Genomic DNA, 24,752 nt, shown 5'->3' with positions numbered 1-24,752 from the left:
TTTGACGTGTGTCATTTTCTATGTATTTGTGTCGTCATTACAGATAGGATTTTGTATGTAAGTGTGTGAGAAGTGTGACTGTGTGCATCTTTACCCCCGCAAAAAATGGCAGAAAGATTTGTACGGTAAGATATCGCTTGGGCCCCTCCCTTCCGATGTGTCGGAAGCCGGTGTTGCTGGAAGAGAGTCAGGTACGTGCGACGTTTTAAATAAAGTAGTGCTGCTTAATTTGTTTAGCAATACGAATGAAAGTTAATTACTGGACACAAGTACAAGTACTTAGTACAGACAGCAACACTCCTGACTGTACATCGGTGGACCTTATGCCTTTTGTAATAAGGTCCACCGATGTACAGTCAGGAGTGTTGCTGTCTGTACCAGTCCAGACATACGGTCTGATTCTTCAAACAAAAATGTGACTTTTGACACTGACATATCCTATCCATATCGTATCTTTAGCAAATTTTTGATGTATCTTAAAGTTCGAATCAGGCCGATAGATATATGTTACGTAAATCTTCACGCGAATTTTGATCTAATGTTTTAAAATGAGAGTGTTATTTCTATTGTATGGGAGCAGCTTTTTTGCGGCGGGTTCATGAGACTCTTACTCTTTGTGGAGATTTGAGAACACGGGAGCTGAGAGGTAGCTTCTGTAGGTATGATTAAACAACGTGGTTAATAGTTATTTACGATACAAGTGCGAAAATAGGAAATTCGTCACGAGTTAAGAATTACCTATTCGCACGTGTATCGTAAAACGTTTTACAGTATATATGGCCCTTTATTTTCGACGTAGTTACGTAATGTGCTTATTATAACACAGGGTATCGTAATGGAGACCAGATTTTTTTATTAGGTTGTTAAAAATAAAACGGCATAATTCAACAGGTGTTGTTTATTTTACTCGTAACATAAAACATGGTTTCATACTCTTTAACAACAAAAGCGAAAAGTGACGTAGGTCAGTATTATTTACATTTCGGAATACGGAAATCAGCAACAAATTGGTGAAATGACAAGTATAAATGTTTATTTACCCTTTTACTTAATTGAAATCTTATTATCTATACAAATTTATCACGAAAATCTAATATATTTGATAGTATACGCACAGCAGAACTACAAAAATTAGGCTAAATATTGACTCATTGGAAAAATATGTCGTCAATACACAATCGGTACTATAACACTTTAAACTCTCGCGTTTTGTACACATATTTAATTACACAAACGGGTCTACCGCGATATAATTTCATCAAAAACAATGAAATTATATCGCGGTAGACCCGTTTGTGTAATTAAATATACAATCGGTACTTTTTGTAAAAAAAACAATGGTTATTCTCTTTTCATTGTTGAGTACAACCATAACGGATAAGTCATCACACAAAAGTCAAAAGTCGAATAAGTTAAAAAGAACGGTGCGACATAAAAAAAAATTACTAGTACGTTACTCTTGTAGAAACATATTTTTTAATATTAAGGTAAATGTGCACTAACCACATCGCTAAAATCTTATTTCCTGTACTATCATCAACTTATAACATTTATTTTGAATTATTTAAATCAAATAAGTTGCACAATGAATTCTCTTCTAAGTAATAGAATTCGCATTTATAAAATACAGATTTTTTTATTTACCTAACACAGTAATAGTTTCATAACTAAGTTAAAAAGTGAGACAGTTTTTAAAAATGTCTGCCGTAAATTTACAATTTCAAAGATTTATATATTTTTTGGATTTTTTAAAAACCAAATTAGATAAAATACACAAAATATATACAGCTTTGACATCGAATTTCCAAATATTAGCGTATCTAGGAAGGCTTTGCTAGATGTTACTATTTACAGTTCATAAAAAATACTATATACATGTGTAAGTATATAAGTACAGTTACCAGCAGTGCGCTGAAAGAACAATTAGGTATAAAAAAAACTATAAGTCATTGTAAACAAAAATAATTTCTGGCGTATTTTACACATTTGATCCATGTGTTATACCTACTAAAGGATAGTAATCGTCTGGCAAACCAATTTTGTCTTTGGAAAAATACACAAATTTCAAAAGTTAGCAATATTAAACCAAACTAAAAGCAGAAATACCGCACGAGTTAAATCATAAATCGAAAAATTACATTAAAGAATATGATTCGTTGAAGTAAAAAATGGCCTTTAATAATGCAATAAACAGAAATCATACATACTTATAGTCTTCTGATATTTTAAATATGCTAATGGTAAAAAGAAAAATTACCTCTTAATATAATTAAGATATGTATACATAATCATAGAAAATGACAATTTAATCGTCTTAACGTTATTTTATGTACAATTTTCACAATATTTTTTCAATCTTTCTTGCAAGCATAAACATTTGCGAGTCTGAAATGCCGTTCCGTCATTTTAATGCAATCATTTGTAATATGAAAGAAAGAAAATGCATTTATTTAACGCCACAACATATTACATATAGAACAACATATTACAAAGACGTGCAGTCATAAAAAAAACATTGGACGCTAAAATAGGACTCAGCATAATGCCGCGGCCATCCGTGACTCTGGTTCTCAGTGCAACAAAAAGAATTTCATTGAAATTAACGAAATTTATTACCATTTCAAAGGTAGATACAATTAAACAACTTGTTAAAGTTCGCTTCGCTACCGTAAATTTAATATTAGTTCGTAAAACAAGGCTTTACTAAGTCTTCTCAGCAAAAACTATGGCAAGTTCTCGCAGACCGCAAGTACTTGTAGAACTTTCTGATTATCATAGACTGGGAAACCAAAGAGAAAAATATAGGTATATTAGAGTACTTTAAATTACAATGCGAAATTGGTTAATACAACTATGGGAGCCCGATTTATATATAAAAAAATGTTACAGTTTTAAACCGGTTTTGATACGTCGTTGACGATCTTGGTGATGGGAGCGCATCCCATGAACTATCGTCAAAACCGTAACAAGTTATTAAATCTGAATAGGGCTGTGAGTTTAAATTTAAACCTTTGTTTAAAACAGATCATTACTACATAAAAAAAGATTATCAAGTTAGGTATGTGTTCAATATAAACTGACAAGAAGATCAATTTAATATCATAGCGCCAAAACAGTCGTAATTTTTACACAGACTATAATAAGTTTATTGTGGTACCTACCTAAAATTCATTATAAGCGGCGGCATTCAAACGTTAAAAATTGGATACAGATTTAATAATATTCGTAGTGTATCTCTCTCGCGCTAAAATACTTGTACGAGCTCTAGGTATCCACTGCGTGTTATATCAAATTATGTGACTTTACAGTTTGAACACCGCTACATTATTTTAAACAGCATTTACTTTTAATTTGTTAGGAAGAACTATTTAAATGCTTCTCCTTTTTCACAGTGTTAAAAATCATAACCTACTTACAAAATAACTAGACATAGAGATTTTTCTAGCACGAACGAGGCAATGCTAGTGACTTCCTTCCGATATTTAGTGTTTTTGTACATTTATTTCCAAACGTGGCCTTTGTATATGAAACTTATAAGATAGGTATCGATAAACTAAATAGGTATCGGAAGGAAGTCGCTAGCGTTGCCTCGTTCGTGCTAGAAAAATCTCTATGTATAAAAATAACACATGACGTCGTAGTTTTCTTCCATTGAGGCTCTCAGTCTATTCTGGGAGTAATCTCGGAGTGTTACGCCTAAATCACGTTTGTTAATATAAGACCGGAGATAATTTATCACGTGCCGGATTGCGTGGGCACGATGAGCAGGCCCAGGGCTAGTGTTAACAGGATTACGCTCGGTGATGACACGTAGCTTGAGCTTTTTACTGGAACAATAGAGCTGTGTGAATATAAAAACTGAAGACAAACACTTCCATTCAGTTGTTTGCTGACAAAAATACATTAGTTGTTAGTTGAGACATTTTCATGATACTGTAAAGAAATCAATGCATTTTGATAAACATTTTTTTTATTGTGGGACGTATCGTCAACGTCAAAAGTAATGGATAAAACAACGCGCCAAAAGTACCTGCCATCCTGGAATTATTTTCCAAATAGAGATATAGGTATCTATAAATTGTATGTACTACAGATGTCAATCACAATGAAAAAAATCAACGATGATCAACTCTGGTCAACGTGGGACAATGCAATGGTTAAATTCGCGTTGAATGAATGGTCAGCTGGCGGAATTGGTAACGCATTGGACCGGTAATCCAAAGACGTGGGTTCGAGTCCCACTTTGACCAGAGTTGATCATCGTTGATTTTTTCAATGTGATTGACATCTGTACATACAATTTTTTAGGTAGGTATATTGTAATGTGGTACGTACGATTTAATATTTAAGAGATATAATATCTCTACAGTTCGCGTATATAATATGTCACAGTCTAATTGTCCTACAGACAGGTTCCTACGTATATCTTTATATTAAGCTATTAGAAAATGGTAAACACTTTTTACGCGTAGTAAGATCCATTACAAACAGCGGACTGTAAATAAATAACGATACTTCCGCCCATTAAGACAATTTATTATCAATTCTGAGGCTTAAGACGTTAACCAGGGTCGTAATCTCGTCGATACAGTTTTGCGAAGTTGTCGCAGCTGGGCTCCATTTCCGTCAACCCGCGTTAGTCGCCCGGAGCGAAATTACTTTCTCGCAAATTGCCGAATAGGGCGCTTCGAGACATACGACACCATTTTGCAGCGATACAGCGATTTAGTCGAGAATAATTTGGGATATGTTCTCTGAATAAGGCTATTGCCGCGACTAGATTATGATATAGTATCGAGGCAAACGCGAACCATTATTGTATAATTTAACTAACTAACTAACTAATATCGCTCAGCGATCCAAAGAGGATGTTGGCTTCCGAAACGAGAGCACGCCACTTTTCCCAATCCTGCGCCGTTTCCTGCCAATTATCGGCTTGAAGCTGACGCAGATCCGCTTCCACACGGTCTCCCCAGCGGTATCTGAGCCGACATACCGGGCGGCCACCAGTCGGTCTTCCCAGGTACGCCCTCTCGGCAGCCCGATCCTCTCCCATTTACCGTTAAATTATAATTCTCAGTTAAATTATACCGTGAACCAGGTATAATTTAACTGAGAAGAGAAAACTGTGTCGTGTGCGGCGCGTCAACGTGAACCTTGTCGGAAAAAACGAAGGTGTCATGTCCTGGGCTGTAGCCGCGTGCGTTAAGTGACGTCATTGGCGTGACGTGTCGTGCCACACCTAACCTTACCTACACTGTCTCGCTGCAAAAAGTCGCAGTGTGTAATCGATCTTATGGCTTAGCCACAACATAAGGCTCTGAGCCCGTTCGCTCCACGCTTACGGCCTGGTCACGACATTTCGCGACTGGCTTCGGCTAAGGTGAAAACCATAGGTGGGAATGAAAGGTCCGATCGCTGTGTCTCGCTCCAAACTATGGTTGTCGCCGAAGCTTAGTCGCGCAATGTCACGGCCAGGCCGTAACGCTGGCAGCATTGACCGCAATGCAAGTTAATAAAACAAATGCGATTTCACTTGCAGTGTCTTATTCTTGATCTTCGAGTTGGTGTCTGTTATGTCAGGACCATTACATATTACCGGTCGTACGAGTGGTAGCAAAGAAGTCATTAGTCTTACCCAGCAACATAGCCTCCTTACTGTCTGCCAGCTGGCTGTTCCCAACAACAGCTTCGCTGCCTTCTCTCCAGGCGGGCGCGACCCGCGCCGTGCACCGCACCTGCATAGTCCTCCCCAACGGCACCCGCAGGCCCAGCGCTGACGACATCAGCCCGTGCGCGTGTAGCGTCGGCGGGTACTCCACTAGGAGCTCCGGCTCTGTTACCTTGATAAAAATGATGTAAATATTTTTTTGTTCATGAAAATAAACTGATGCTTAAGGAAACAGGAACTTAAAGGAAATTTATTTAATTATTTGAACCGGATACACATTCTAGGCCCATAGCAAGAACGTAAAATCATCAAAACCATTTCTTTAGTGTCTACTACTCGTAATATAATAATAAATGCGAAAGCACCTCTGTTTGTTTGTTACCACTTCACGCTTTAAGTAGCCGCTGAACCGATGTAGGTAAGTAGACAAAATCTGGTATGGTATGGGACTCTCCATTCGAAACTTCTTTGTCTCAATCGGTTCAGCAGATCAAGCGTGAAGAGGTAACAGACAGACCGACAGACAGGCACACAGACAGAGTTATGTACTTTCGCATCAAAATATAAGTATGGAATTATTTATTAAGTTAATAACACAGTTTAATGTTGTCTAGCATAATGTATAAAAGTATAATTAGTGACCACGGCCTTGTGAAACGGATATTATGATAAAAAACTTACTTTTTCTCCATCAATGTCCCAACTGAGCACGGCTGCAGGGTATGACCTCCCCGACGTGCAGTTTAGAAATATTGAATGCCCTCTTCTGTTCTCCTGTTCATTTCCAGTTATTTTGGGACCCTCTCTAGGTAAATCTAGGAAAACGGAAACCATAGTTTAAAAATAGGTACAAACATTCAAAATTTGTTTATATAAAAGCGTACATCTGTTAAGGTAGTGTTCAGTGAAACTATTTTGTAATATGTAATTTTATGCTATTGTAACTTGAATTACCAATATACGCAATAAATCATTAATTAATTCATTGCACTAACTAATGTTACGCATGATCGTAAGGATAAAAGCGAAAGGTCAAACCTGCCTAACCCGAGTTAGCCAAACAAAACAACCATTTCTATTAAGTTTCGTTGTGTGAAACTCAATACACAATTCATAAAATTAGGGGAATTTTAAAAAGCGTGTAATTTATTTGATAATTGCTTAATACATTTCTTTTTACTCGGGTTTTTTACTTGGTTAATCCTATTATTCCTATTATTGGTTGTTGGTTATTATTATTGGTCTTGGTTATTCTTGGTTGTTTAATCCTTTCCACGGATCGCCATTTCTACAGTAGAAAAGTGCGGGAAGCCATTGAAATCAAAAAACATTGCAATTTTAATCGGGACGAGGGTTTTAAGATCTCATCCACATGGAATCCAGTCATTAGCAAATGTAAGCGGAAACGAATATCGACAGTCGATAAATCGAATATCGTTAGTGTTGTGTGTCGATAGAGTAACATCCCTAGTGCGCAAAACGTTCAAACTGATAAACAAGACCAAGTGCGGGTAGTTCAAAAAACTCGCGCGGCTAAAAGATGTTGATGTCAACTTGAGCCAGTCTTCTCCGAGACCACGGGGACAACGCCGTCCTCGAAACGTCGGAGGTAAATCTTAAAACTTAAATACGCGATTAAGTCCCTTTGTGTAGTTTGATAATACTTGGTTATTTTAATTGAATTAAATGTTCTAAATTTGTCGCATATATAAACGGAAACTTTGACCCATTCCATTGTGATACTTGCCAGATAGAACTATTTAAATACCGTAAAATCCCCGAACTAGTTCAAAAGTTTCCAACTAGTCCAAAATTAAATCGAATATCTAGGTTCAGGTGTTTGCTATTTGAATGTCGTATTTCTACGGCTAAATATTTATTATAAAGAAAAATAAACTCAAACAAAACCAAGAAGACCATAATATTGAACTCGTGAACCATATTTGTAGTACAGGAGTTGGGTGGTTTTACGGAACCATTGTTAATATGAATTAATAGAATACTTACAAATAACCTCTAGTTTTCCTTCTCCAGCCGCTGAGGAGAAGCTTGGCGCTTCTGCAGACACCTCGCACCGGTACAGCCCCGACGTCTTCAGCATCACTTGGTGCAGGATCACTTTGCGGTCATCTGACTTGGCTACCTAAAGGAACGACAAAATTCTTGAGCGTCTACATACTTTTCTTATCACAGAAGATTAAAAGAATTGAAACCGATTTAAAGACCAATCGCTTAATGTTACATTTGAAACGATACAAAAAATAATTTAATGTAAGCAAAGTATACACCGTTAAGTCTCATTCAAATTGTTATAAAATAAAAATAAAACAATGTTCGTTTTTGATATAATACTACATTTTTATATCGCGTACAAAAATTAAGAGAAATAGAAAAATAACGAGATTGCCTCCAATTCAGCAATCCTGAATAGAAATAATTTTAAATAGAAATAATCTCATTGAGTATACTCAAGCAGCGATTTTGGAATGAAAGTGCCTGAATAGTCGAGATCTTATTTTATAAGACAAATAGATTCTATTGTCTGGGTCTCGCTTATTTCTTCTTCTTTTCTCAATATTTTCGAAACGATTGTTATCTCTATTAAATTGGAGAATAATGTTTTTTTCAGTGACTATAGACAGTCATATCCAGATTATATCTCTGGATATCGTTAACAAAGGTCGTTATATATACCTAATTTGGTTTAGAAAAAAGTAATAAATCAATTAACCTAGAGCCAAACCGTGTATATTAGCATTCAAACGTCGTTTTTGACGATCATAATACGACTATCTTAACAATTAACTTGCTGTAGTTAACTTTATTACGTTAAATAATACAATTTTAAGCTTATTTCAATACAGTTGTGCGGTAGAAATAAGAGAAATCTAATCTTCAAGGATGGGTATTCCACAGCCGTCTTCAGATCCAAATCTTTCTATCCTTCTTCTCGTTCCTCTAATTCTTAGAGAGACAGCTCTGATGATTGACATTTGTATTTTGACTTTGATCCAGTTGATTATTTGTGAGTATGGTTTGGACCATTTTTCATGGAGCTTAAGGGCTCTTCTTTTTATGAAGGATACATATTCCGTTCCGAAAGCGCCATCACAGGAGACCGCAAGAGGAGTGAATGAGGCTCTGAGATATTCTGCAGCCAGGTCGTATTTGCGATGTTTTTCGCGAGCGTGTATTTGGGCAATCGTGCGCCATGGGAGTAGACCATACGAGGCGGCGTCGGCATTTACAATGCGAACGTCAAAGAACGCCTTCCTCGCTGGCTCCCATACACTTTCCAATAGTAAGGCGCTTATTAGCCCTGGTTGATCTAAGGTTGCGGCTCGCATTATTGACTCAGTAGTAGCCGAACCCCATGCTGGTTCAGCCCAACTTTTGATATCGTCTCTGTGTTAGTCGTGGCCTATTTTTATGAGCCCTCCCTTCTTGCAATTAAGTGCATGGTTTAGGTTGAAGTTATTTTCGCCACAGCCATCGCAGGTTAGTAGCAGGCTAGAAGGTTCATGCCCATATCTGATCGCAAGGCCGTCACGAAACTGCGTTGCTGTTAGGTCGGTATCATCAGCTTTGGTCGGTAGTACTGTTAGCCACTGTGATGATTTTTTGTTAATTATCCTTTGGATGCAATTCTTTGTTTTTATTGGTAGCTTATCCATGATTGATTCTAATTCATGTTGTTCATTATTTTCTCGCTTTTTTCTTTCTTCTTTTAAAGTTTCATATACATGTTTTTGATGGTCTTCTATGTTAATTTCTGCGCCGGTTCGAATTGCATCTATTAGTATTTTGTTGGCATTTAATGATATTGCATGTGAGGTTTTAGCTTGCTTTGTGGGATCATTAATTGCAAGGCCTCCGAACCTCGCTAGAAGAGCAAAGAGTTCATGTTCTATAGATGTTATTTTTCTGCCTAGTATGGAGGGTGTTAAATGAGTCTTGATTGCGTTCTTTAGGCCATTGTAGTCTTCGTCTGTTCCATTAGTCACTCTTTGTAGGTATTGCCACTCACATTGTAGTGATTTAGTAAATGCGGTATGTACAGCTTGAGGATATTTTTCACAAGCTTTTGTTATTCTAAGGATGCAATCAATCCAATTTTTTGTTTTTTGTCGTATATAGTCGGTTTTATCGCTTATGTCTCCAATAAAACTTCCTAAAAATCGTTGTGCTTTTACAATTTTGATTCCTAATTTATCGAATTTTTGTTTGGCAATATCTGTAAGGCCTTCTTTGACTATTAGATAGCTCTTTGTTGGCTCAGGGTAGTAGCCATATCTGGGTCCTTCTTTCATTAATTTAGCAGGTTAAACCATTTTAGTATTTCATCAAATTTGCCTAAGCATGCAGAGTCATCCGCATACCAGTTCTGAATGTATTTATTCTTGTTTTTGCATGTTTTTATTAGTGGTAATATTCCAATCGCGTACATTTGCATTGCTAGTGGATCTCCTTGGGTCGTTCCTTCTTTACTTAAGATGTATTTATTGGTAGTTCTAAACGATTTGACTGCGTGTCCTCTATAGGTATTAAAGAGGAATCTCGAGCATCTGGGCCATAGAAGTCTGGCATTCCATAGTGCTAACAATTAATAAAGTAATGCTATTATGAAATAAAAAAAAAAACTATATCCATGCGCTGTAGTTTTGGATTAACGCTTTCTTAAATAAATAATGTTTTAATAAAACGAAGCGTGTGTTTTTTGGTTGCTTCCATCGCAATTAAAAATGTAAAAGCGTTGTCAAAAATGAAAATATGGTCAGAAAATAGTTGCATCTAACAGAAATGATGTTGCATGACCTTTTCTCACACTTTCTTTATCGAAAGTAACTTCTTTCGTTAAATGGATTTTCTTATTTCAGCACAACTTAGGTAAGCACTTTACTCAGTAATGCACACGGTCGTCTAAGTTATTTATGACACGACCCTATAAACAACATCTTTTTATTACCCTCTGTTGTACACTGCGTCAAAATAGGGCAATTTATCGGTATAAATAGTTGTCCCAGTGCCATTTTTGCCCAGTGAAGTCACGTAATACGCCTACCTATAATATTTATTTTTCTACTCGTCGACAGTAATTCTTGAATTAAGATTTCTTATACCAAACTGCAATTGGGTATTTTTAATGTATGGGCTCCCAACTCGACTATAATAATTATTTCGATACAGTTTAGTCAACTATAATGAAATTGACCAATCACAACTCGCCGCGATCAAGAGGACGATAGCTCAAATTATTTATTTATTTTAGGTTGTATAGTAGAAACAATTGCTTCATAAGTCAGAAACGCACATGTGACACCCTTAATATAGTAACATCCATAGACTACGAAAACCACTTAGCATTGCTTGTTAGTCTCCATAGGCTACGGTGGCCAAAATCGAGAAAACAACTGTCTAAAAATTTAATTTAGCTCGGAGCAAGTACCCTGGTATGAGGCACTGGCCTCGTGAGTTACGAGAAAGGTGTCGTTGACCAACCCCGGCGGCCGCGGCGGCCGGGGCGCGTACCAGTATGAAGGTATCGCGGCTGCTCGCGTATCTTAGCTGTATACTTTTGGTTTGGTTTGTTTGTATGATTCTACTCGTTTAAAGTATTATTTTTGTTGTCTCGTAGAAAAAGTATTGTATACATTAGTGATATAATCAAGCTTTCAATCTCGTACCTCACTTAGACAACTCAGCAAGCTTCGTTGTCTAAACACAGTACCTACTCGATTGAAAAGCTCTCTATTATATCACGATTGTATAAAATACTATTAATTTTCCTAGTCTCCCTATAGTAGGTATCGTCAGTACAATAAAATGAAGGTTTGTTCTAAGCTTTGTTTTTCCATTTTATAGTGCAGTTCTGCATGCTCCAAATAAATTCTATATTTTATTTGTCTATGTCCAAATTCTGAATAAAAATTTACGCAACGTGGGCAGGTCGTTTACAAGTTTGGTTACCAATTTGGTGACAGATTCGGCCCAATTAACGAGAGTGGCAATAGCAGAGTATTGTGGAAGGCTTATGGAAGTTGTTATAGCATAGTGATGACGTAATTACATATTCCATGTCTGGCTATCACTAAAATAAATAGGTACTCACGTCTACTTTGATCCCCTCTATCTTATAGGCGTGCTTCGGCGGGTCGAACTTGGGCATGTATCGGTAGAACTCCTCGTTGTCGCGGTACCACTTGACGGAGTAGAGCGCGTCGTCGCCCAGGTCGTAGTCGCACTCCAGCTGCGCCGGCTGACCGCGCACGCGGTACGCCGGCACCGACACGCGCACCATACGAAGCAGTAACGATTCTGCAACAAAGATTTACATGTGAATACTATTCGTGCATGACATGACTTTTAATGAAAATAATATATAAAAAATTGTAGCTTTATTTCTAGACAGAAAAATAAAATAAGATCCTTATCACACTGGCGATTTTCGGGAGAGTTGAAAGAGACTGCGATCCTATTTAAAGCGTAGACACGAGAAAAGTAATTCAGAGTTTACAGAAGAGAAATTCTAACAACGTTTCGGTAGAATTCAGGTTTACTCGCTCTGTTCACACTCTGTGCGAAATATTGTTATACTTATATGTTTCTTTGGCTAAAATAATGAATGTTATAAACGACATACTCTGATCCGTAATGAAAAACAAACACTTGACGGAGCGGTGGGCAAACGAAATCTATTCTATCTACCTTTATTTCCCGAGACTGTCTACAAACTGGACTGTGCAACAATTATTTAAGACAAGTACCTAATACAGGGGAAGCCTTGTTTAAATCTTAGCTAACTTTAGCTTAATCGGTGAAGTTCTCGCTAAAGTAGACGAAACACGCCAACTAGATGTTTGAGCGAGCAGTTTGTGGTATTCTAGGATCAGATTGCAGGTCTAGGCTGTTATTGTAGTTATTAAGGGGTGTTCGTTAGTAATTGAGGGTTAGTAAGGATGTGGTACTACATGCATTTGTCTCAAATAATTATGTAAGTGCTGCCTCGATAAATTATGTCAAGACAATTTCGAAACACGTGTTGCAGTGAGTATAACTTTTATATTAAGTCATTGCTGAGCTTAAATGTAACACTTTGACATATAAAAATGAATTAAATGCTTTTGTGGAAAAGAAGTGTTAACTATGTATACGGTTGAAGAATTTTTGAAGTAATACATACCTAGTATGAAAGGTCATTATTATTTCTTAATTATTGTATTTTAGTTTATTTTCATTATTCCAGTACGCCCATATTATTAATATTTTTGTTTTGACATTTCGTATTAATATTATGTTTAGTTTTAAGATATTTTTCTAATGGATAGTACCCAATGTGTTTATTTAATATAAATAATTTTTATATATTTCATACACAATTTACGCTGTTAATGAATAGGTAAATAACTTCCACTCACAATCAATGCAAAATCTGTGCAAAATTAGCTTGGTCCGATTCTAGATAGTCAATCTACATCGGTATAAAAACTATAAAAAATCGCCATCTACTTGTATGCCACCACGGTCCCCATGCAGACATCTAGCGTGGATTTTCTATTTGCATTCTATACGGTAACGCGACAACAGCAGGATTAAAATATTTAAGAGGAAATTCCACTGGACGCCTTTCGTCGCAGGTATTATATTTAATTACTAGTCAAGAATAGATTTACTAGAATATTTGCTTAGAAATGTCTGTTTTCTCTACATTTTCAAAAGACCTTATGGGTTGTGAATTAAATAGTAGGATCACATTTTATCTTGATTCTTGTTAATAGAATGCATAAAAATTTTACTTGCTCATAGTCGAAATAAAAAGTGGAGTGTTTTTTAACTTAGCTGGAAGCACCATCAGCAAATTGCGTCCTAGATATTTTCGAACTCTAGCAAACGGCGTGATAAAGAAGAAAAAGAGGTTAGATTGCTATCTTCGAACTTATTTCTTAAGAATGGTTTACCGACATGACCTTCGAAACAAAAAAACAAAAATGTATTCTGAAAGTAGGTCTCAAGGGGTGTTTTACAAGTCAATAGAGCATTTGTTTACAGCATGTGGTGACATTATAAAATTATAGTGATACATGAAAAATAGAAATACTTACCAACATTTATAAATACAACAGTCAATACCTGGGTAAACATTACACTATACCTCTAATAATCTTAAAATAAATAATTACTACAATATAATACAGATGTTTAGTCTGTAGGATTAATAATAAATCAAATTTGGAAATGTAAAAGGTCCCCAAAGTACCTACTTGTTATATTACTTCAAAGAAAAATTGTGTATCTAAGCTAAGAGCCAAGATTTATTTTTAAATTATATAGACAACCTCTAGAATACAAAAATAAATCATATTATTTCTAAATTCTACTCCCATATACTTCGTGCTTGGTAGTAGGTACGTGGTTGAAATATTAATAGGTATGTTGCCACGACAAGTATAACAACCGTATGTATCATTAGAAAACTATTTCCAACGTTAGGTACGTTTAATTGCTCGAAAAGCTATTTGCCGCTTTTCCGGTTAGATTCTAATTACGTGTAATGTACTGGAGGCATGATACGACCACATTTGTAAAAAAAAAGGTAAGTATTATCAACAGAAGCGGCAAGATCTAAAAAAATAAGTCATAGGTAATTGATATTATACAGAATACCCCAAAAATACGTTGACAATTTGTTGATGATTTTAACAAAAGTTTGCGTTTATATCAGATGATATCAGAGCTAAAGGAGATACGTTTTGTGTTAGTTAAATTGATTGTAGTTTTGATATTTCGTGAAACGTTTCGACACAGGTTTCACTGGTCGTGGTCGCGGCTAACTGAAGTCCTAGGAAAATGTCAAAACAGATAAATTCGCGATAGACCCGTCTATAAATGTGAGTTAATAAGTGCTCAATATACTTTAAAAATGTATTCAATATATAAAAAAATATATTGGGCACAAATCTGTGAGTTGTGATAACATTTAATACTTATTTATACGAGTAGTTAAACACTACTTATGTTTATTCAGAATGTCAGTACCAGCGATGGAATTTTTGATTTATTGGACACAATTATTATCCTATCTCCATTTATAAACCCCGCGCGCAGCTTTGAATATTACCCAATACACAATTAATCGCTATTAAAAAAAGTTTTGATTGGTCAATAATAGTTTTGATTGCCTATAATAAAATTCTATTTTAAAACCTCTTACGCAACATAACAATATTTGACTTTGTCAAACTGGGCGCTATAGGTACAGTTGAGTCACTCACTGAGTCACTGTACAATATACGTGGGGACATTTTTAGGGTTCCGTACCCAAAGGGATAAAAACGGGACCCTATGTACTAAAACTCCACTGTCCGTCTGTCTGTCTGTCACCAGGCTGTATCTCATGAATGAACCGTGATAGCTAGACAGTTGAAATTTTCATAGATGATGTATTACTGTTGCCGCTATAACAACAGATACTAAAAACAATAAAATCAATATTCAAGTGAGGCTCCCATACAACAAACGTTTTTTTTGCCGTTTTTTGTGTAATGGCACGGAACCCTTTCTATACTTAGTTATTCTTGTTCGTCGGTATTAACCAAGCTAGCTATCCAGAGGAAAAAGAGGTCTACGTTTGTATCGTCCACTATCCTCTTAAACCTGTACGGATATGATGGTCGTTCTTGTCTACGTGACAGCGTAATAAAACGGTGTCCGTCACTTTCTATCCCACGGTGTTAAAAAGTGACAGTTATTTTATCACGTGGATAAAGATGGATAAGGCCATCCCTAATACGCCGGCTGATTGATTTATTAGGTATACCGGGTGTGGCCTTTAACACGAGCAAATAATTAAAACATAGATTGTACTCCTCAAACGGTGACACTTTTGTTCAACAACTTTTAAAAATTATGAAGTATTTAGACTCCCTATTTTTCATACAAAATAAATATTATCTTCAATGGACGCCATCGCCACGCCATATCATTGTGATTGACGTTACTTGTCACGCCTTAAACATAACAAAATTCGCAATACATTGCGTCTTAGAATAAACTTTAAAGTGTATTAAAAATCAAACCACAAGTTATTTTTAAAAGTCGCTGAACAAATGTTGGTCAGTATGAGGAGTACAGCCTACAGTTAAATTTTTTGCTCATGTTACAGGCCACACCCGGTATACTTGATGGTAGTTGAAGGTAATGATTCATTACTGTAGATTCTTCATTACTAATGAAGAATATACAACAAAGATAACATATTTAATATGGAGTTTTTTTAAACTGAGCAAGTAGAAGGTTTTTATAATTGACCTATAAAGAAACAGTAAATACAAAAAACTTAGCGTTTATTAAATATTTCATATGCTGACAAGTAAAATACACAATCGATAATATTATACTTTAACTTTATAATTAAAATCATTCGCTCGCATAAGAACACTGAATCTCATATAATACAAAACAAGTAGACGGAATAACAGCAAATATTCATATCCCTGCGCAAATATTTACTAAGCATTTATTCACGACGCTTACCAATCTTATCGTACCTGCAAAAACCAGAATTAGTGTGATCTCCAATTAGTTGTTATATATTTCAATGCATGCAAATAAAACATTGAATATATTAGATCAGCATATTCAATGTTTTGTTAGCAAAATATATGGGCATCTGCTTCAGTATGTGTAAGTCGCTATATTGTCTAAGTCTTCCGTTTAAAATTGACAAAAGTAGTCAATCAGCTTTCACAACAAACGCATGAATTAAGCTACATACATTGAGTATGTTTGAATTTATGTAAGCTTCATTGTACATATAATAAGACAAGTATTTGGCAAAATAATTATTTTTGGTACAAGCTTTTCCCACTGACTGTACTTTTCTTACAACAGGCGACTAATACTTATCGAGACAATTCTAAAAACTACAAACACGATTAAGTTGCGTTGTTCCATCACAGATTTCCTATGGCCACCTCCTGTCTCCATCATACATCCGAAGCTACTGGACTAATTAAGTTGAAAGGTACGTATATGTAAATCTGTTATCCAAAGACGGCCATTCGACGACCGGTTTGGCCTAGTGGGTAGTAACCCTGCCTATGAAGCCGATGGTCCCGGGTTCGAGTCCTGGTAAGGGCATTTATTTGTATGATGATACAGATATTTGTTCCTGAGTCATGGTTGTTTTCTATGTATTTAAGTATTTATATATTATATATATCGTTGTCTGAGTACCCACAACACAAGCTTTCTTAAGCTTACCGTAGGGCTTAGTCAATTTGTGTAAAAATGTCCTTAAAAAAAAAAAAAAAAAAAAAAAAAAAAAAAAAAAAAAAAAAATGTAACGTAAACAAATTAATTTTAGAATTTTAAACGTACGGGCACTTTTGGGGGGTAAATGAGAGAATTGAAAAACAAATTTTGCATACTAAATCGTGTTACCAGAGTTATGTTGATTTTCAGTATCGATGAAGTTAACAGATTCACTTGAAGCTGAAAAAAACATAAAGCTTCTAATGAAACATGTGTAGGTGCGCTTATTTCATTATTTCTTCCATTCAATAAATATTGAATGTAAGAAAAAAGGTAAGATTAAGATTGGAATGGAATGGATGGTTATTTGTTTTATTTAATAAAGATTTTCATTCATTCATTCATTCATAAAAATAAAGGCAATTTAAATTTGTCTTTAAGTTCGATGTCGATAATTCGAATCAGTAAAATTTTTGCCGTCAATAAACAAAACAGGCAATAGTTTAAAACACCACTAAAAGTAGGTGCAAAAGTGTGAATTCTCACTTTAAAACCTTCAAAGGTGTTTATTAGGGCCGGAAATTAGAGCAACGTGCAGGCTCGCTCAGATTCGCTCGGGACGCCTTGGCATGAACCCAGTAACTTCGTTATTGCCGACAAAGCTGTCGACGGAAGACATCTGCACCGAGTGCGAAATGCAAAACAAGTTTTTACTTACGGTGAACTATTGTATAACTGGTAATTATAATAATCTTTCAGAAGAAGCAGATTATTTATGATCTTTAAAAAGTATTAAAAGTGGCGCCCAACGTGGGGCGTGCTTGTGGTTAAATATAATTAATTCTAATACTGGTGTCATAAATCATTTAAAAAAAAATGGTTGTTTTAATTGATAGCCTCCTCCTTTTTTAAGTCGGTTAAAGAGACGAATGGTTTTTATAAAATATTTATGCAATACAATGAATAACGCTTAACTGTGAGGGTTTGGTTCTGTTGTGATTCATTAAGTTCAAAATGAATGTTCTGATTCTGATATGCGCGACTGGTTCGTATTACGTTGCAGGAGACAAAATTGAAATAGGTACCTACTAAAACTAGACTTAGTCTCTAAGCAAACGTCTACTAATATTTAATTGCACAAACGGGTCTACCGCGATATGTGTACAAAACGCGAGAGTTTAAAGTGTTATATTGCAAACGTCTACTGGTAAATCACCGGGGATGTACATGTGTAAACATTGACTTAAGCAGTAGGATTATAACATTAATTACAAATCCCTTTTCAACTACACCTACACACACTACCTACACTTTTTTTTATGTAACTTTTCTTTTTCTATGTGCAATTAAGAAACTTTTATCTTTATAAAAGTCAGTGACTTGATGAATAAACTCAAAATCAACCAAAACTTTGCATTGTTTTCCACAAAACGTTGATTACCTTGTATAAGAAGGCTGAGAACTGCTAAGACAAACATCCTCACAAAGTTCGGGAAAAGTATTTATCACATCACATTTAAGTAAGAAAAACACTGTCATCACAAGAATATTTGTTGATTTTTTCGTCGCGTAATTTTAGAGAGGGGATATCGTCTGACGGACGAGCGTCTGTCGCGCGGACTGGCTCGCTACTGAGCTTGACTTCACTCTTCGGATAATGCCCGCCCCGCGCCGCCCGTTCCGATTTCATAGCCTTATGGGCTATGTCTATAAAATTATGTATTAGTTATCAATGCTATCACTCTTCAAGTGCTGGTGGGAAAATTGATTAATTGCATTGCACACGCAATTGTGTTAATAATTTTTTGAAGAAACGTCGTTTTCGTCTCAGTAGATTTTTTATGATTAGGGCTGACCTCTTTTGCTCATTACTGACTGTTTCAAACGGATGTTTCCATGGCTGCTACGAATTTTATAAATACGTACTGGGGCAGAATATCGATGGAACTAAACAGAGAAGGAGCGCAGGCCGCGTGAAGTGATTAAATTGAGTGACATTGAGTTAACTAAGGAGTTTCACTCAGTTAACTTTGCGGCGAGAGGGTTGCAACACTTGTAACTTTGACTAACTAACCTAAAGGATTTCATTCAGCGAATAAAGACGACATGCTTAAGTGTGAGGCAGGGTTTAATCACCCTATTTGATTATTTGGGTGTCATTCTGAATCCCTAACAACGTTTGTCCTAAAGTCACTTGCCCTAACGGGTTTGTCCTAATGGGCACATGCTCTAACGATCAATTGTCATAACGATTATTTTCCATTATGTAATGGTTAACCTAAGACTCATTTGTCCTAAGCATTTGTACCATAACTATCAAGATCCCTAATGTTTTTTACCATATTCTTCGAAATCCCTAACAATGTTTGGCAGAAAATAACATGCTCTAACTGTTTTGACCTAATGGCTATTGCCCTAATGATCAATTGTCATAACAGTTACTTTTCCTATTGATCAATTATCATAAAAATTACTTTCCATAATGAATGGTAACGAACTGTTGCCACAAAAGTGGGTTAGGTTAGGTTAGAACTGCGATCCTTGCAAAAACGAACTGTTGCCACAAAAGTGGGTTAGGTTAGGTTAGAACTGTGATTCTCGCAAAAACGAACTGCTGCCACAAAAGTGGGTTAGGTTAGGTTACAACTGCGATCCTTGCAAAAACGAACTGTTGCCACAAAAGTGGGTTAGGTTAAGTTAGAACTTGTGATCTTCGCAAAAACGAACTGCTGCCACAAAAGTGGGTTAGGTTAGGTTAGAACTGCGACCATTGTAAAAACGAAACGAAATAGGGAAATCAAAATTAGGGCATACGAGTGTTAGGTCAAGCAACGATAGGCTAAGTAAAATTAGGTAACATGATGGTTAGGATATATAATTGTTAGGCCTAACAATAATTAGGCAAAAAAAGAATTATGCTACATAACATTAGGATAAATACTCAATATGGAAAGTGCCATTAGGGAAAAACATATTAGGACAAAAAAAATCGGCCATTCGATAATAGGGAAACCAAAATTAAAGTATACGAGTGTTAGGACAACTGATCATTGTGACAAACAATATTAGGGAATGCAAAGATAGGAGAAAAGACTTTAGGGATTCAGATATAGATCCGGTTTTCTGTCAAGTCAAACATTTCGGAGCATTTTTGAACGATAATCGACTCCTATTTTATGGTGTTTACTAAATTTAATGACAGAAAATACGGATTTCTAATAAATTGTAGAGAAAATAAAATAATATAACAAGTTTTGTCATCTACACAATTTTATTGCTCAGTAAAATTGTGCAATACGTTTTAACTGTTTGGCTGTTGAGACCGATTACCTTAGTCTTAGAAAAAAAATTTACTTTTATGCTCTAGAGCATAAAATGCGATTTTATGTCGTCTACGCACGACATAAAGGTGCACTTTTTGAGCATGAGAAGTGAAAACAAAATTATTCACCACACAAATGCCAGGAAAATACTAACTGTAAAATATTACAAATGAACGCTTTTAAGTATTTATCATTCAAAATCATCAATTAAATGTCAATTCTACCACCCAACATGAGGAAATAAATAAAAAAAAATTTCAACTCTTGTGAATAAATTGCAACTTTCTCATCAGTTCATAAAGAATAGCCTCTGCGAGCTGGTGTGATGAAAAAATAATATTCACCTCCTTAAAATTACTATTTGCGAAACTACTTACACCTGGGGCCCATTTCTCGAACGGTATTAGACTAATGTTATTAATAGACTAACTGTCGTATGGGTTACAACGGCATCACACAAATAATATTAGACTAATACCGTTTGAGAAATTGGCCCCTGCCTATAGTATTATTTTATGAGTAACTGTCGCGTTAACCGGAGACAATATAATTTAATTTAAGTTACTGCGTTTAAAACAGTGCTTCACGAATTCAGTATAACTTGATTATAACCTGAAGCATGAAAGTTTTGGAATGTGAAGGCGCTCACAGCTAATTACCACACTTCTTCCATTTGTACTGAAACTTGACAATCTGCATAGTTTACTGCACGGCGGTGGCGCAAAATTATATTAATTATTTATGGGATACCCTTATATAGATCTCTGGGTGGCAACAGGCTAGTCCTTAGATTTGTAGCTGGCCCCAACGGCTAATCCTTTGTCTATTGGTAAGTAAAACCGCACGTATAACTTTTACACTAGAAATGTTATCAGATCTCGTAGTAACTATAAAGTCAACATATCTTGGTCAAGCAATACGGTACGGCAGAAAATTAATAAAAAATATCGCTTAAAATAACGATAATCTGAGGTAAAATCTTTAAAATATACAACCGCATTGAAACAGCACAGGCTTTACAATAAGACAGCGTGTCATATTTGTCTCATTAAATATCTCCACCCTATTGAGCCTCCTCTTCGCGTGAATACAAATGTTGGTGGCACATCACGTCAACTGCCGAGCCCTTATACTTCATTCATCAGAACAAACTGACAACTCATTGACTTTTAGACCTCGAGGGGACCCACTTCTATAGGGTTACCAGGCTTCATAATTTGACATAGTATATTGATATAATTATCACTATCAGCTAGGAACTATACGTATGAATTATCTTACTAAACGAGAATTAAGTAATGATTATTTCAAATATATTTAATCCTAATGCGCATTAAGTCACGTTCAAAAAGTCGTGAAATAACGTGTACGTAAGTCAATTAAATGGTAATTGAGTGTCTGTTCAGAAAAAAGTGGTCTTATAGCATTTTGGTCTTTCTAAAACAAAATTTGTCATGTTTACAATTTTTTTTTGTTTTTCTTGCAATCGAGTGTTTTATTTGGCTCTGTCTAGTATTTTATTATGTATTGTCTCATTTAACCCTGAATTATGTTTACGGAATAGAAAAGTTAGGACTGATAAAATCATAAACTTTCAAAATTTTAACAAACTAACTACAGTGAGCTGCAAAAGTGCATACCCACGAATATAAATTACAAGAGAGGATAGAAATAATCAGTAAGTCATCCCAGGACTTTTCAGATCTGTATCTGGCAACCCTACGCCCGTATCTCTCCGCAATTCAGCTTTACAAAGAGATTTGGTCCTCAGGCGGTTTTCGTCGCTGTAAATCTTCTAAGCCCTGTTTATAGAATATACACTTAATAATGAGAAAGCAGTGTCGCCATAAATCACAGACATTATGTGTGAATAGACAAGTCACGTGCCTCATGACTTGTATGAAAATGAGCTGATGTTTAAGCGTTAAATGTTAGTATCGTTATGACAAATAATTATACATTTTATTTTATATTTTATGAATTGAATTTCCACTGATCATTACCTGTATTATATTACGTTTTAAAATTAAAATATGCCTCAATATTATATTCAGATATTTCATACTTTACTTATAAGACCTAAATCATTTCTGAACTTCGTTTCGTTTTAAAATTACTATCTACCTACTTAAAGTCGTAAATCTGGAGGCACGGTAGTGCGGCTGAAATTTGGCATGGAACCTAGGTTTTACATACAAAAAACAGAAAAATTTAGAAATTTGTAGCTCTCACCCTCCCACCCCTATAATCTTGAGCCTACATTTGTCCTACCTGTAGGACGTAGACCACCATTATATATGCGGTATATTGTAGTTCAACATAGAACTTCTAGTAAGAAGGAGGTTAAAAGGGGGTGCAGTTCTGTATACATAACAATTTAAAATATGTTTTTGGTGAGATAAATGTAAACCTAAGTGATCACAAACGTAGTTTCCATTTCGTGGTCTAGTTACAGAAATATCTCTGGCACAAATCTTGAGAATCCGTATTTAGCTTTCATCCAAATTCCAACAATTGGAAACATTTGCGAGTTAGCCGGGATATAACGAAGCTCTGTTTTAACCAGCTTTTGAGGAATAAACAAGGCTCGTTAAAATTCTGCGGTTTTCATTAACAATTGGCTTCCAACAATGTCTTTGCTGCAGAGACATTTAAGCAATCTGTTCATACTAGTCTCTACATAGACTTCGGGCATAATTAAGAGTTTAAAAGGCATACTTAATTAAAAGTTTAAACTTTATGTATTGAATCACAAAAAGTATTTAAGTAGGCCACACAATACAAACACACAATAAATATACAGAACCTCCTAAAAGTACACCTACTTCATTATGCACTCGTAACTCTCCATAACCATACGAAAACAAATGTAGGAAAAAATTCAAGTAATTTAATAATACCAAAAATAACTGAATACACCAATACGTTTAAAAAAAACAAAATGCAATGAGCCAATGATGTACGAAAATACGCGAAAGATAATATCGGCGAATATTCGCAGTGAATGCTCGATTGATCAAAGTTATTGGCCTCATCATAATACGGAAATTATTCCACGTGAAGCCTCGTGTCATATCGTCCTCGCATTTGCCTGTTTACTTTTCGATTTATGAGAAGGTAAGTGAAAGCCAGGCTAAGAAAAAGTGTAGAGGCCAATTCTTTACGGGAAATCACATATCGTCCCTGCGCTTGTAAAATCCAACATGTGATTTTTTTTAAAAATGGTTCTTGACGTATTTTGATACAACTTTTGAAGCCGCATATTCCTCAAAATCCATTTTTCTCTATTTTAACTGGTTTATAAAAAGTTAAAATCAGCTATGTATGTAAAATAGCCCTCAGTTTGCCGCGCAAAATGCGCTAAATGTTAAAAAACACATAGCGATTTTTAGAAAGCTGCATATAACGGTGAAATACACATATATAGACAAGTACGTAGCAATATTAATTTAATTTTCATGTTCGGCTGTGGTCTGTGTTCATGTTCAAATACGACGTACGTGATAATATATCTCCTTTAATAACACATTCAGGTTCCATATTTTCTGTTAAATCGGTCCCGAAAAGACAGCCCTTACCTCCCAGTAAATCAAAGATGCATAAATCCAGGCCGCTCCCTTCACGCTATTATGTCACCGAAGCGATTTATGATCGCGTCTAAGAGATTCACGCGGGGAATATCGCAGAGTAAATAGTATTGAGCGTAACTTTCGCGGATTTTCATACGTTATTTGCCGGTATCCGGGTATTTTGCAATTTGGCGGATTTCGGAAGGGAATCAAACAAGGGGAAGATTCTGTTGAAAGTAATTTGAGTTTCTGATCTCAGCATGAGTTAACCAGGCTATCTATGAAATTAAGAAACCATAATATTTGTCTGAAAGTAACACTTTGACATCAAAATGATGTAATTTTATAAAATCAAATAGATGTCATAAACCTATTAAGAAAAAGTGACAAAGCCCTCCAGTGGTGAAAGCCGGATTCGAACCGGCGTCTTTAGCAATCCGGGCTGACGCCTTGAACCCCTAGGCCACCCCGCCACGGCGGAAACGGTCCCAATTTGGTCAATTTCTCGAATATATGTGGTCTTAGTAAGACTAGGCGTCTTTGACCAACACTAAGATCGAGCAGTACCGCGGTTGCTAACTCCTATACGATTTTTTTACAAAATTACGATATAGCGAGAGAGATTGGTGCTGCCATCTATACAAAGTGAAACTTTCTGACGGCATATCATCACAATAACTTCTGACAATAAAGCTTTACATGGGGCGTTTTACAGTGATTTTTCATACGCTGGACCAGCAACGCCCCTCGATGATAATCTCATTAATGTTTAACCTTTTTATGGACAAGCGGTTAATTGAGTTTTTGTCCTCTCCTAAAAGTATATTACCATTCAATTCGCGAGTGACGGCAAGTAGAGTTCTCTGCCGAAGTAATCTAATAGAACATAGAGATATGTAGAGTCCAAATATAACTCTACACCGGTTTTGACGTGACAAA

General features: G+C 35.7%; 1 protein-coding gene and 1 non-coding gene across 2 annotated transcripts; one reads left to right on the top strand and one right to left on the bottom strand.

Moving 5' to 3' along the window:
• Positions 1 to 3,625: 3,625 nt before the first annotated feature.
• Positions 3,626 to 18,596, bottom strand: LOC134793841 (uncharacterized). The gene is made up of 6 exons (XM_063765560.1): positions 18,363 to 18,596; positions 11,781 to 11,986; positions 7,679 to 7,814; positions 6,353 to 6,486; positions 5,639 to 5,843; positions 3,626 to 3,827 (listed from the first exon to the last, which is right to left on the bottom strand). The coding sequence occupies exons 1-6, from the start codon at positions 18,397 to 18,399 to the stop codon at positions 3,736 to 3,738; spliced, it is 810 nt and encodes a 269-aa protein (XP_063621630.1). The 5' UTR covers positions 18,400 to 18,596; the 3' UTR covers positions 3,626 to 3,735.
• Positions 4,179 to 4,250, top strand: Trnat-ggu (transfer RNA threonine (anticodon GGU)). The gene has a single exon. It is a non-coding gene; the product is annotated as a tRNA-Thr (tRNA).
• Positions 18,597 to 24,752: the final 6,156 nt, after the last annotated feature.

Source organism: Cydia splendana, chromosome 9, assembly GCF_910591565.1.
Source record: "Cydia splendana chromosome 9, ilCydSple1.2, whole genome shotgun sequence".
NCBI classification, from domain to species: Eukaryota; Metazoa; Arthropoda; class Insecta; order Lepidoptera; family Tortricidae; genus Cydia; species Cydia splendana.
Note: the sequence above shows the minus strand (reverse complement) of the source record. Positions and strands in the feature narration are given on the sequence as shown.